The 13132-nt window shown below is 43.4% G+C and overlaps 2 protein-coding genes across 8 annotated transcripts in view; both read left to right on the forward strand.

Annotated features, from left to right (window-relative positions):
• The window catches only part of RANBP3L (RAN binding protein 3 like), a 35029-nt gene extending 31701 nt beyond the window's left edge, over nucleotides 1-3328 (forward strand). For all 4 annotated transcript variants that reach the window (XM_015848518.2, XM_015848519.2, XM_015848520.2 and 1 more), the window contains one exon: nucleotides 807-3328. In XM_015848518.2, the coding sequence (XP_015704004.2) occupies nucleotides 807-850 (44 nt within the window). In that variant the 3' untranslated portion in view covers nucleotides 851-3328. The remainder of the gene's footprint in view (nucleotides 1-806) is intronic.
• Nucleotides 3329-4576: 1248 nt separating this feature from the next.
• Nucleotides 4577-13132, forward strand: part of NADK2 (NAD kinase 2, mitochondrial) — a 30222-nt gene continuing 21666 nt past the window's right edge. The window contains exon 1 of one of the 4 annotated variants that reach the window (XM_085529885.1): nucleotides 4577-5035. In XM_085529885.1, the coding sequence (XP_085386011.1) occupies nucleotides 4739-5035 (297 nt within the window). In that variant the 5' untranslated portion in view covers nucleotides 4577-4738. The remainder of the gene's footprint in view (nucleotides 5036-13132) is intronic. The other 3 variants (XM_015848480.3, XM_015848481.3, XM_015848479.3) reach the window with 3 other exon arrangements.

Genomic DNA, 13132 nt, shown 5'->3' on the forward strand with positions numbered 1-13132 from the left:
TTAAATCTCAACTTTTATTCTTGTGGTTGTTTCTGGAAGTTCAGTTTTCTTTATTCTTTGCAGTGGAAATCAGTAATGCCTTGAAAAATAAAAAAGAATGAAAGAAAAAAAAGATAAGACATCTGTCTGATTGGTTTAAAAGCTGACTTATCAGAAAAGGTTTTGGGGGGAGAAAGGGGGTGGAAGATTCAGATTTCATATTCTGAAATACAAGGCCTTTCAGTTCACCTGTAAAAGGTTTAAACGTTTTAGTAACTGTTTAGAGGTGGCCAGGTGATTGCAGAAACTTTTCAGCAGATACTGAGGGAGTGATGTTATGTGTCTGAAACCAGTCAGCTAGCTATATATACTTTGGCAGGTTAGTAACAACATTCTAGATTACTCACCAGAGACACCCTTGGATACCTTACCATGACCAGTGAGTTACTGTTGTAATGAAATGTTGTACTTCTCACAGTTTACTGACATCTGTTATTAAGTGTTAACATCAAATTACTTAAGTCAGTGTTCCACTTAGAGGACAAGTTGTTTTGCATCCCAGAAACAGTGTTCTGTCTGGTCACCTATATCCTTAAGTGCTCATGTGCTCATCTTTATTGACATGGGGAGTCACAGGCTTCATTCACTATTCACATGCTCAAATATTTGTGAATAATCCTGCGTTATCTGGTTAGATATTTATCTAAACCAGGAACTGATTGTATCCAAACTTTAACCCACTGCTTTGGTATTATGAAATGCCAGTTTGCTTCAAAATGTGAATATGCTCAAATTTAAAGAAATGTTATTTAAAAATTCTGTTTCAGATCATTCTAGATGGACCCGCAGGCAGCCTGTAGTCTGCTCATGACATTTACCACAGTTTACAACTGACTGCTGAGGACTCGTCTTCTCAGAATGCCAGAGATGCATCAGGAGCTGGAAGAAGGAAATCAGAACAATTTTGCTTTATGACTTTTAAGCAAAGTTTAATTTTATAAACAGTTTACGTTCAGTGCATTGGGAAGGAACACAAGATGCAGTCTGAAGGTTCCAGTCAGCCTGCTTTGCACAGAGATGAGAATAACATTATGGCTCCTAGTGTTCAAGAACTGTTAAAGTAGCTTCAGATTTTAAAATTAAATATACTTAGATGCATTATTAATTTAAGGACTTTTATAGGGAATCTATGTTTATTCATCATCTTGATGGGGAAGAAAACAAAACAAAACAAAACACCAAAAAGAACACACATAACCATTAAATAATAGCACACCTGAAAATATATTTTATATTTTTTTTGTCTGTTATTTAAAAGATACATTTTGAAGACTTAAAATTGGGCTTCCCTGAAAACACTTATTTAAAGTTGCCTGGTAGTACTCAGCATCCTGTCAGTAAGTACACACAAGCAGAATGGTCAGTAGCAGTTCAACATGACAAAGGCCAACCGAAATCAAATGCTTTTTGTTGCTGTTGTTTTTGATATGTGGAGCAGTCACTGCAAAGACTTGCTAAAGGGCAAAGAACTGAGTTCTGCTCTTACTCCATGAGACCACAACATGAAGAGCTGTAAGAAGTTCTAGGGGACTTCCGAGCATTACAATCTAAAAGTGAATCCGTTTGCACTTATGAACTTCTTTCTGCTTGTACAGGACTAGCACTTGCACTCTTAGCTGTCCATTTTATATATAAACATAAATGCATGGACATTATAACTGGAGATCTGCATAAAATTTATCTTACATTTGTGAGATTGTCTAAGATTATTTCTGCTTTCTTATTAGCCACAGTTATCCCTAAACAGCATGAGATTAATACATTAGTCAAATACGTGCAATAACCCAAACGGTGCCATCAACTCTGAAAAAGTGATTCCACAAACTAGCCCACTACCTTGCCATTCTCATGGCAAACTGGAAGGTCAGTTTTACAAATGCCACATGTGAATTAAGACTTTCCAGCTACTTTACAAGCCTATGCACAGTACAGGCACCATTTAATGCTCCGTGCTTTCTATTCTGTTAATGGGTACAGAAAGTGTATTTCTGTAGTCATTCTGCTGCAGACTTCTCTTGCCTGTTATATCGTTGGTTACAAACTACTAATTCCCAGTCGTTCTCAGAGCTGGGGGTAAAAAAGTGCTCTGAAGTATCTTAAGTCCTTCTAATTTAAAAAGTTGTCAGTATTTATCAGCCTTAAAAGCTGCATCACAACTGAAGAGTCAAGTTACAGTTTAGTCTTCCCATCTGAACATAAGTATGAAGTTGGAAGAATTCCAGCTTCTTCCCAAATTATCAAGATTAGAGTTCAGGTGAAGCTGAACTACCATCTAGATTACATTGAATCTTACACAGCCTGCCAAAATTAGCACTTCTCTGACTTATGGATGAGAGCAAGTTTAAATGGGAATGGATTTTTGCCTTCACCATAAAGCACCTGTCTCAAACAGGGAAGCACTGGAACTTTTTTTCACCCTTCAGTTTGCTGATAACAAAAATGTTCTTGCTGGAGCAGCTGTACAGTGTGTCCTTCTGTGGCAGCCTTGCTCCTAAGCACAACAGCATTTCCATTACTGATCTTCATATTTCATTGCTGTAACTCATACTCAGGAACAAAGCTCCATGTTACAAAAACTTCAGCAGTTGTAAAAAAAAAATCCAGCAATCTTATGTATTTAGCAACAGGTCATGGGGAGAACTTTGCCCTGGAGCTCAACTGGTTATGCACTGAATGTAGAGTTTGATTTCAAAGTCTGCCACAGCAATCAAAGCCTTCCATGAAACTGAATTTAAGCTCCAGAGTGTCATCATTTCCCACAACTTCTAAGTTGTACTACAGCAAACACAACAGAATTTTTGCAAAGGACTTCACAACTTTCTAATATCCTTCTACAGTGAAAGCACCAAAGCTTATGATCATTCATGAGTAAAAAAAGCCTTTCTTCCAAGCTGCCTTTTCCCAAGATTGTCATATACATACACACACCAGTATACACGCATATGCTCAAACATACACACGCTGAAAAATGAAGCTACACTTCCTACAAGCTGTGGAGGAAAAGAGATGTCTGAATACTCTGAGGAGTGTGGACAGCGTGGTAACAGAACACATAGAAATACAAATATGTGCAGACATATTTGAGGTATGAAGTTTTACTCTTGAGATCCCAATCCATTATTTATTTCATTTAGTCTCATTGCACTAAGTTTTGTTGTTTCTCGAGACTGAAGGTATGCTGGTTTGTAATACATTCACTTGGTCTTGAAAATGTAACATTTGTCACTTTATGACAGCAGAAACAACCATTTCTATGTCCAAACAATAAACAATTTTCTTACAGCTTTTATTTCCGTTTGTTGTACCGTGTGTGAAAGTTAGCACTTCCTCCTGTTCCTTCCACAGTATTTCTTGCCTGTTTTCCTAAGGAAAGGTCCCATCCAACCCAGCCTTGAGCATGTCTATGGATGGGCACCAGCACCAGCGCCTCACTGCTCTCTGAGTGAATAATTTCCCCCTAACATCTAACTGAACTTCCCCCTTGTCCCACCACTAGCTGACCATGTAGATCAGTATCTCCTTTTTAAAAACTGTATTTATTGACTGTTTTGCAAGCAGGCCCACCTACATGGTGACACTGCACAAAGTGATTTATGTTCTGTAACTCTGCCTGAGACTTCCTCTTGCAAGTCATGGATGAATCACTCCATTTTCTGTGCCTCAGCTCTTCCAGAAAATTTAGTTTTTAAGCCATCTCGAATTTACATTTTAAAAAGCACATTCTGATATTGTATGCCTATGGTTATTTGCTCTGGGCCTCAATCCAAAAGGCCATATCATGATAACAGAAGGGCCTCAGAGTAGGACAGTGCTCTGCATTCAAGACTGACATAGTCTCAGAAGCTGATTTGTTTTGTATGCAATGATCAGAACAGTTCAGTGTAAATAGGTGCTGTGAGAGGCACAGAAGTTAATGTGCTATTAAAGTAGGCATCTCGCAGGATGACAACTTTTCAAATCCTCTATTATCCACTTGTTCTCCATTACCTCATATTATCTACTGTTTTGTACAACCCCCACATTAATGTTTATACAGAACGAGGCATTTTCAGGCGATTAGTTGTGTTTAATTGCCCTCCAGATAATCCGTTTCGTGGCGGTGTCCTTCAAGGCTAAGCTAATCAGCAGACACAAGATCCTCCTCCTGCTTTGTACCGCTGCAGGACGGCGGGGAGCAGCCGAATGCCTTCAGCAGCTCCATTTCCTAAGGCTCCCAGTTAAAAGTCCCTGCACTCATGGCTAAACAGCTCCAGCTGCTCCAGCTGCTCATCCCGGCTGCCCCCAGGTACACACTCCCCTCCTCAGCCTACGTGCCCGGCGCTGCGTCCCGCCCTCCACACACAGCGAGGCGGGAGCCGTAGCGCTCCGCAGGGCGCATGCGCATCCCGTGCCCCTGAGCTCGGCTGTGGACCCGCCGGGCACACGCTGGCCCTCAGCCCCGCGGTGATGTGAACAGCGCATGCGCACAGCGCGCGAGGCCCAGCCCGGCAGCTCAGCCCGGCGCTCCCGCCCCGCCCCGCGTGTTCTGATTGGTGGAGATCGTGGCTGCGCGCGCGCGGCGGAGGGGGGCGTGCCGGGTGGTCCGCGCCATGTGTGCCGCTGTCCGCTCGGCCGCCTCACAGAGGGGGCGTGTGGAGCCGGGCAGCGCTGCCGCCTCGCGCCTCCCGTGCTGAGGAGCGGGGAGCGGCTGAGCCGTTCCATGTCCGTACCGCGGCGCTACCTCTGCGTCGCCGGCCGGGCGGCGGGAGTCGCCTCCGCCCCGATGGCGCTGCCGCTGCTCGGCGGAGCCCGACGACGGCTCCTCGCCTCCCGCGGGCTGAGCGCTACCGGAGCCGGGCCGTGGTGGCCGCGGCGGCGGAGCTGCGGGGCAGCGGAGGCGGCTGGTGGAGGGTTCCGGCCGGCGCGGGTGGCGGTGGTGGTGAAAACGACGCGCTACGAGTTCGAGCAGCAGCGGTACCGCTACGCCGGGCTGTGCGAGGAGGACCTGAAGCAGCTGGTGAGCGGGGACGGGCTGCCGGGAGACGGTGCTGGGCAGGGAGAGCGGCGCGGCCTCGGGCCGGGGCTGTTGTCACAGGCCGGCGGTGCCCGAGTTTGTGCTGGGCTGTACGAGCTCGGCCAACCCCGCTCTTATTTTCCCTTGTACCGCGCGGTGAGAGGGCTGTATGTGCAGAACTGCAGCGCCGTGTTGCGAAAACCCCCACCGACACCTAGAGAGGACTTGGTCCCGTTTCTTCCCACCCCTTTAGCTCTGCTTCACTTCCTCGTTTCATCGTTTTTTTACTAACAACTGCAGCCAAACGCTCAGATGCCCCGTACAGGTGGGTGTTGGGAAGGCACGCCAAGGGCGGCGGGTGTCCCTCGAGCTGCCGCACCTGACCACCGTCTCACAGAATCACAGAATGACCCGGGTTGGAAGGACCTCAAGGATCATGTAGTTCCAACCCCCCTGCCTGGCAGGGCCACCAAACATACACCTTTACTAGATCAGGTTGCCCAGGGCCCCGTCCAAACTGGTCCTGAAGACCTCCAGGACGGGGCATCCACAGCCTCCCTGGGCAGCCTGTTCCAGGGCCTAACCACTCTCCTAGTAAAGAACTTTCCCCTAACATCCAACCTAAATCTTCCCTCATTTAACTTAAAACCATTTCCCCATGTACTGCTATTGTCAGCCCTTTCAAAGAGTTTACTCCCCTCCTGGGAGTAAGTTCCCTTCAGGTATTGAAAGGCTGTCTCCGTCGTCGCTCTGAACTGGTACTTTGGATCTGCAGCTTTGGATGGGCTGAAACTTGCAGAGGGGTTTCATTTCTGTAGGAGAGGCCCGTGATGTGTTTGTGTTGCCTTCAGAAGTGCGGTATCTGAAGAAAGAGAGCTCTTGACATTTTTCAACGTCTTCCTTTTTAACCTTTTCCCTGGGTACTTGAGGCAGCTATCCATCTCCTGTGGAGTTCCTGTCTGTGCATACTGTGTGTTGCATAGATCTCTTTACGTGATCAGACTTCACGTGGTGCCACCTGCTTACATTCATACTGTCACTGTGTGTAGGTTAGTGCTGCTGAGTGACTCCCTGTCCCACTACAACTGTAGAGATGCAGCATCTCACCCAGCTCATCTTGGGACTGCTCCTCTGTGCTCACTCAAGCTTCTCTTAAGGGAACTTATATTGCTGCAAAGTGTAGCTCAGTACTCAGTGTGTATCAGCTCAGTTCCTCAGTGTACATCTGAACCCACCTTTCCTTAACTGCTTGTGTGCAGGCTAGACCAGAACAGGGGATCGATGAGGAATGTAAAGGCCCTGAGCTCTCAGCTGCAGCTCTTCCAAGAACAAATGTTTTGCAGGATCAGTATCCTGTGTCAGCTGGAGATCCCTTAAAGAAAAGTAACCCTGGATGCACAGTGCTTGATTGCAGTAGTTGCAGAAAAATCTTAAGTGTATTTTTGGAGAAAATCTCAAGAATTCTCAGTTCTCCAGGTTGGGAGTAGTGCCTTTTCTTTAAATTTAGCTTCCCCCTCAGAATACTTCCATGTGAGAAATTGCAGCAATAAAACTATCTCCACGTAGCCAAAGTCTAACTTGCCTAAATACATGTCAACCACTATTTATTTAGGCTTTCTGCAAAAATGCCTCTATTTACTATCTGCTGGGAATCAGGTCTTGCATTCTTTTCCTTGATCTCTGGGCTAGCAGCAGCCTTAGTGAATGCATTAGATGAGGATTCAGGAGATTCTTACCAGGTCTCATATGTACTGACAAAATGTTTTTCCTGCTATGGACAGCCTTGGAACATAGTGCTTTTTTGTTCTGAGTTGGTCATGCTGCTGCCTCCATCTCTGCTTCTGGTGTAGGCTGCAGAAGCTGGTCCCAGGGCTGCTGGTCTCTGAGAAGCTGAAGCCAGGCATATGGACAGGTTGTCCCACGGGGGGTACCCAGGGTTGGGGTTTGATTCATCCTGAAGGCCGTGCCCTAATGCAGATGTGAGTGGTGCACAGCTCAGTTGCATGGGGGGGTGAGGCAGGGAGCAAAGTGGACATCTGGGCTGGCCTGAAAGCCTGTGGGTGATGAAGTGATGGGAAAAAGCATGGAAGTGTGTAGGAAACAATTGTTATGGGCCTAAGTGCTTGCGCCTGATCATTACAACAAGAAAGCAGGCCCAAATTTAGGTATTACATTTTGTATGTTTTTGCATGAAGACAGAAAAAACAGTAAGTCACTAATGCAGAAGTGACACTGTACGTGCCTTTCAGCTTAAAATTAAACAATTACACAAACAGTTAAATTGTTCTGTATTCACAGAGACTCTTTTTTGGGGTGCACCAAGTGAGTTGTACTACACAGACACTGTTAAAAGTTGCAAAGTCGAAGTGGCAAGTTCAGAATTCCTGAATTCTTTCTCACTGCAAAAAGGGAGAGGTGAAGAAATAATCCAGGCAGCAGAAAAGTAGAACAGATGGGGGAGACATGTGAAGAGAGTAAACGCTGAAAGTATTTAGGAGATCTCTAAAAGATTAAATCTTTCATTGCATCTCCGCGTGTACGTCATGCATGCTTTTCCCAAGAGGTTGTGTTCCTATATCCTGCAGCAGATGCTCTGCACACCCAAAAATGAGTCTGTCGAGAGCTGTGCCTGTTCACATCTGACTTTTGTTATTCACATTCTATTTCTGAATGCTCTGGAAAGGGTCATTAAGTGCTGTGAATGCTACTGTGCAGGAGAGGATTTAAGAGTCTTGAAAAGCTGAGAAAGGGAGTAGAATACATGTAAAAGATGATGCATCTTCTGATACCTTGAAAGAAAAATACCCTTAAGTAATCCAGCACTTAAGTTTTTGCATTAGTAAGTTCTGTGCATCATATTGTACAGGAGCTGTTTTGTCTGCCCTCATGAGATTTTAAGATACTTTCATATTTCTAACTCTTGCAGTTATCGGCTGCAAGTTCAGTATCAGTGATGGTCGTTTTGCAAGTCCCTATACATAGTTTGCTTACCATCACTGACAGCACTCTGCATTTCCTCTGCTTGGTGTCTAAATGTTGATGATTACTAAAATGAGTGATTCGGTCAGCTAATAGCAAAGGCTGCTTTTGATGCTGGAAGAATTTCATTGCCACTGAAAGCCTTTATTTTCTTCGGAGAAAACTTGTGGAGAGCAAGCATTGCTGTCTTCCATACATAAACCCAGAGAACTCTTGGTCCCAGTACTGGATAATTTCCTCAGTCCTGTTTATGTATTTTTTCAGCTTTACAGAGCAATTGACACATTACTGCTGACTTGTCTGTTACTGCTGGAAGGTGTTTAGGGGAGATCAACAAAATTAGCTGCCCAAACACACATCAGATGCAGTTTAACTTCTTTTGAAAACATCCAGTGAAAAGTTATGGTTGTGTTTGTCTTGACTGGAGGAAGGTGATTTAATTTGGACCACAGTTGATATGCTGCTTTGACTGTTCTAGGTGTCTGTCTTTGGAGTGGGGAAAGGAAAGAACTGTCATTTTGGACTGCTGAAGCAAGTTGGCTGAGATGGTCATCTCAAAAATGTGCTCATTTAGGTATCTTGAAAGTGGCAGATGGGTATAGAAGGAGTATTCAGGTATTGCTGCCTCTGAAAGAGGCATGATATGAGCTCAGTGTTCCTATGGGGTGCCAAAATAATGCTAAGCAGGGCTTAGCAGTTCCCCCCAGCAGTGGGAAAGCCTCAGCCGTGCTTGTGAGTTCTTGTGCACCAAAAAGAAAATGATAGAAGTGGAGAGGAGTTGGGTGCATCCCTCTGGGTTAGATGCTTGTGGCAGCAGCTGTTACTAATCTGTGCATTAAAGTTTCTGTGCTTCCTAGAAGATCGTCTCTTACGGAGCAGAAAGGGAAAAGCAATGTGCAAACTGACAAGTTTAACAAAATTCTCATTTTTAAACAGAATCTCAGTCTTTTTAAAAGACATAAAGCCCCTCACCTTTTCACTTCGAAATTTGAGCCGGGCTAAAAAGCTGTGAGCTTTAGTGTATATATCAGCCCATATGTTGTGTGGATCCAGATGTGTGATGTGTGAAGGTAGGATCTTTGAATGAAGGCTTAATTAACAACTGAGGTGGTGCTGTGAAGCTTTTCTTTACTCGGATGAATTCAGTCTAGCCATCTCTGGTCACTTGTTCTGTAACATGAACTGTTCAGCAGATTATCTTCTAGGGAGAGCACAAGGAGTGTTTGAAAACTGGCAGAACCATAGTTTACTGCCTCACCTTGAAAAGAAAAAAATAAATGAATGCTGTGTACTGAATTTGAAGCATAATGGAGTCAAGAGATGGGTTACAATCTACAATGCTAGGATTATATAAACCTAGGATGCTTTTCTCACAAAAAGTTTGAGCTGCTCTGCTGGAAGCATTGTTGTGGGTGTAACTGTGGTTCAAATCACAGTCACAGTGTTTTGCTTACCTTTACTTTTCCAACTTGGTGTGTTTGTCTCGGTGTTCAGTAAGTTTAGTTGCTGCTTTATAGAATAAAATGCCTTCTAGGTTGTCATTTTGTCATGTGAGGAGTCTGGAAAATGACTGAAACAAATGACTGGAACATTATTTCTTCCTCCATCGTGTTCGTTTTTCCAGCACCTCATTCACGTATACTTAGTTTTATATATAGCAAATAGACATGAATGCACAGGGTTTTGGTGTGTTTAAATGAAATGTCAGCTATCTCAATCTAATGCTTAATACAGCCAAAAAAGGCTTTTTTTCCTCCCCTTTTTTTTTAAGAGGGAGGGGGGATAGAGGAGGAGGAAGAGCCTTTAAGTAGCTGTAATTTATATCATTGTTATGTTTTTGTCTGCTTGGATTGCCTGCAGTGTGCTGGATTTTTGGAAACCTGTAACTGCAGAAAGAAATTCCTGGTTTGTTTATAGCTAACACAAAAGCTTGTTCTGGATTAGCCCTCAGATTGAAAACCATTATGTGGATTCCTCAGTTGTGGTTAAGGTAACAGTACTTTAGTGTGGTAAATTAAGAACTAGTAAACAGTTTGTGGTATTTTTTAGTTTTGTTCATCTGCAGATAAGATTCTTACCCCCCAAAGCAGCATTTCTTCAAAGCTTTGGGAAAGTGATGTTGCCTGTTGTACTTAACAGGAGAAGTAGTCAGTCATCTGCTACAGAAGTAATGGAATACAAAATGCTTCATCATTGTCATTCTATGGCAGTTAGAAAGGCAGCATTTGGAAGGCTGCTGTCCCCATATAACAAAAGTGAGGGGTCTAAACTGCTGGGAGAGAAGGTTTGGGGGGTGTAAGCAAAATGCTTCCTTGATAAAGCAGCCCGCTAATGTGCTGCAGCATGGGAAATGCCATACAGAACTAACAGAAAAACAGCATGCATAAAGGCCACACGCTGAGAACAGTTTGTGTAGTTACTTGTGCCCCAGACTGGGACAAGAAGGAAGGAACTGGGCTTACTGCCTGCAGCCTGCAAATCAGTGGTACTTTGAAATGGAAAACTCAATTCATGTTCAAAGTTTTGTAGGGAACTTAAACCTTGAGCCCAGGTCTTGCTGATTCTCAGCAGGGCTTTGAGAACGGTCAGGTAGGAGGTTGTGTTGTGGTGTTACACTATCAGACAGCTCAGCACCACAGGGCCACTTGTTTGCAGGGAGGATGTAAAACAGGATCAGGAAGATAAAAGTGCTTGAATTCATGGCTGAGATGAAGACAATTCACCAGGTAAAGCAGAAACCTTGCACACAGAATCAAAGCACAATGAGGAATTCACTGGCTGGTTCCCATCAGCAGCCAGGTACTCAGCCACTGCCAGGACAGCAGGGCTCTGCACACATAGTGGTGTGTCAGGAAGACAAATGCCATCATTCAATACTTGACCTTCCTTCTTTACCTGTGTGCTCATTGCTCAGTGTGATGGCCTGACCTCTTGGTCCAGTTCAGGTCAGCTCTCCTGGGTCTGACCCTCCCAGCTCCCTGTGCACTCGCAGCCCTTCACTGGCAGGGGAGTGTGAGAAGCTGAAACCTCCATGGCACTGTGTAAGCACCACTCACCAGCAGCTAACATATCAAGGTGTGATCAACTGCATACTCATCTGAAATCTGATACAACGCACCATATGTCTACAAAGAAAACTTTAGGTAGAGTAGCTCTCATGTTTGTACTTATGTATACATATATATGTTTACAATCTTACATGCTTTTGAGGTCAGATTAACCACCTGTAGTTGTTTGTTTCTTCCTTTTCTTTTCTTTTCTTTTCTTTTCTTTTCTTTTCTTTTCTTTTCTTTTCTTTTCTTTTCTTTTCTTTTCTTTTCTTTTCTTTTCTTTTCTTTTCTTTTCTTTTCTTTTCTTTTCTTTTCTTTTCTTTTCTTTTCTTTTCTTTTCTTTTCTTTTCTTTTCTTTTCTTTTCTTTTCTTTTCTTTTCTTTTCTTTTCTTTTCTTTTCTTTTCCTTTCTTTTCTTTTCTTTTCTTTTCTTTTCTTTTCTTTTCTTTTCTTTTCTTTTCTTTTCTTTTCTTTTCTTTTCTTTTCTTTTCTTTTCTTTTCTTTTCTTTTCTTTCTTTTCTTTTCTCCCTTTTCCCTTTTCCCTTTTCCCTTTTCCCTTTTCCCTTTTCCCTTTTCCCTTTTCCCTTTTCCCTTTTCCCTTTTCCCTTTTCCCTTTTCCCTTTTCCCTTTTCCCTTTTCCCTTTTCCCTTTTCCCTTTTCCCTTTTCCCTTTTCCCTTTTCCCTTTTCCCTTTTCCCTTTTCCCTTTTCCCTTTTCCCTTTTCCCTTTTCCCTTTTCCCTTTTCCCTTTTCCCTTTTCCCTTTTCCCTTTTCCCTTTTCCCTTTTCCCTTTTCCCTTTTCCCTTTTCCCTTTTCCCTTTTCCCTTTTCCCTTTTCCCTTTTCCCTTTTCCCTTTTCCCTTTTCCCTTTTCCCTTTTCCCTTTTCCCTTTTCCCTTTTCCCTTTTCCCTTTTCCCTTTTCCCTTTTCCCTTTTCCCTTTTCCCTTTTCCCTTTTCCCTTTTCCCTTTTCCCTTTTCCCTTTTCCCTTTTCCCTTTTCCCTTTTCCCTTTTCCCTTTTCCCTTTTCCCTTTTCCCTTTTCCCTTTTCCCTTTTCCCTTTTCCCTTTTCCCTTTTCCCTTTTCCCTTTTCCCTTTTCCCTTTTCCCTTTTCCCTTTTCCCTTTTCCCTTTTCCCTTTTCCCTTTTCCCTTTTCCCTTTTCCCTTTTCCCTTTTCCCTTTTCCCTTTTCCCTTTTCCCTTTTCCCTTTTCCCTTTTCCCTTTTCCCTTTTCCCTTTTCCCTTTTCCCTTTTCCCTTTTCCCTTTTCCCTTTTCCCTTTTCCCTTTTCCCTTTTCCCTTTTCCCTTTTCCCTTTTCCCTTTTTTCTTTTTCTTTTTTAACTTCTGATGAGGTCACCCTTAGCTGATTGTCCTTATACCATGATGCTGGATTTCCTGTATGTTCTGCCCTTACAGAAATAAATAACAACTTTTTACAGTTCTGGTAGTCTTAGCAAGTAGGGCTTGGCAAATGTTATATTTCCCATGTTACAGTCTTTGTCTTCTATTCATCAGTATTTTAGTACTTTCAGTTTCCTTTGCTGTCACTGTTCTTTTGTACTAACCACTGGAATAAATATTTACCTGCAGTGCAGGGCTCCAGGCTTTCAAGTTTCTACACCTTTAACTTAAATTCCAGGTGTGCAGCAGTCTGCAGATCCTGAGCTCTGTACGACTAGCATTTTATCTTCCACTTGTCTATTAAGTCAGTTTTCAAAACGGCAGTTTCTGAAAGTATTTTACTTTCTAAGTTTAAATGTTTTTGTGTTTTGAAAGTCAGGTGAGTGTGCATGTGCTTTGCATGCTCTCTTCAGCCATCTTTTTGCCTTGCTTACATGGTGGTTTTAGAAACAAGTCCTGTTCAGATGCTCTTGGTCTTTTTTAAAGATGGTGAATTCAGTTTGCACTTCCTTTTTGGATGTAGTTGCATGGTTAAGCTGTTCTAGAGGAGTTTTTGAGGGAGACAGTGAATTCCCTTCATCCATTATCCTATTCTTTACAAGCTGGGAGGCTGTTGTGCTCACTGTTGGATGTTGGAAGCAGACCAGCCTGCCAAAGCCATTTTTTCTGAACGGAGAA

The sequence above is a fragment of the Coturnix japonica genome, chromosome Z, assembly GCF_054131305.1.
Source record: "Coturnix japonica strain WE chromosome Z, WE-NBRP24, whole genome shotgun sequence".
NCBI classification, from domain to species: Eukaryota; Metazoa; Chordata; class Aves; order Galliformes; family Phasianidae; genus Coturnix; species Coturnix japonica.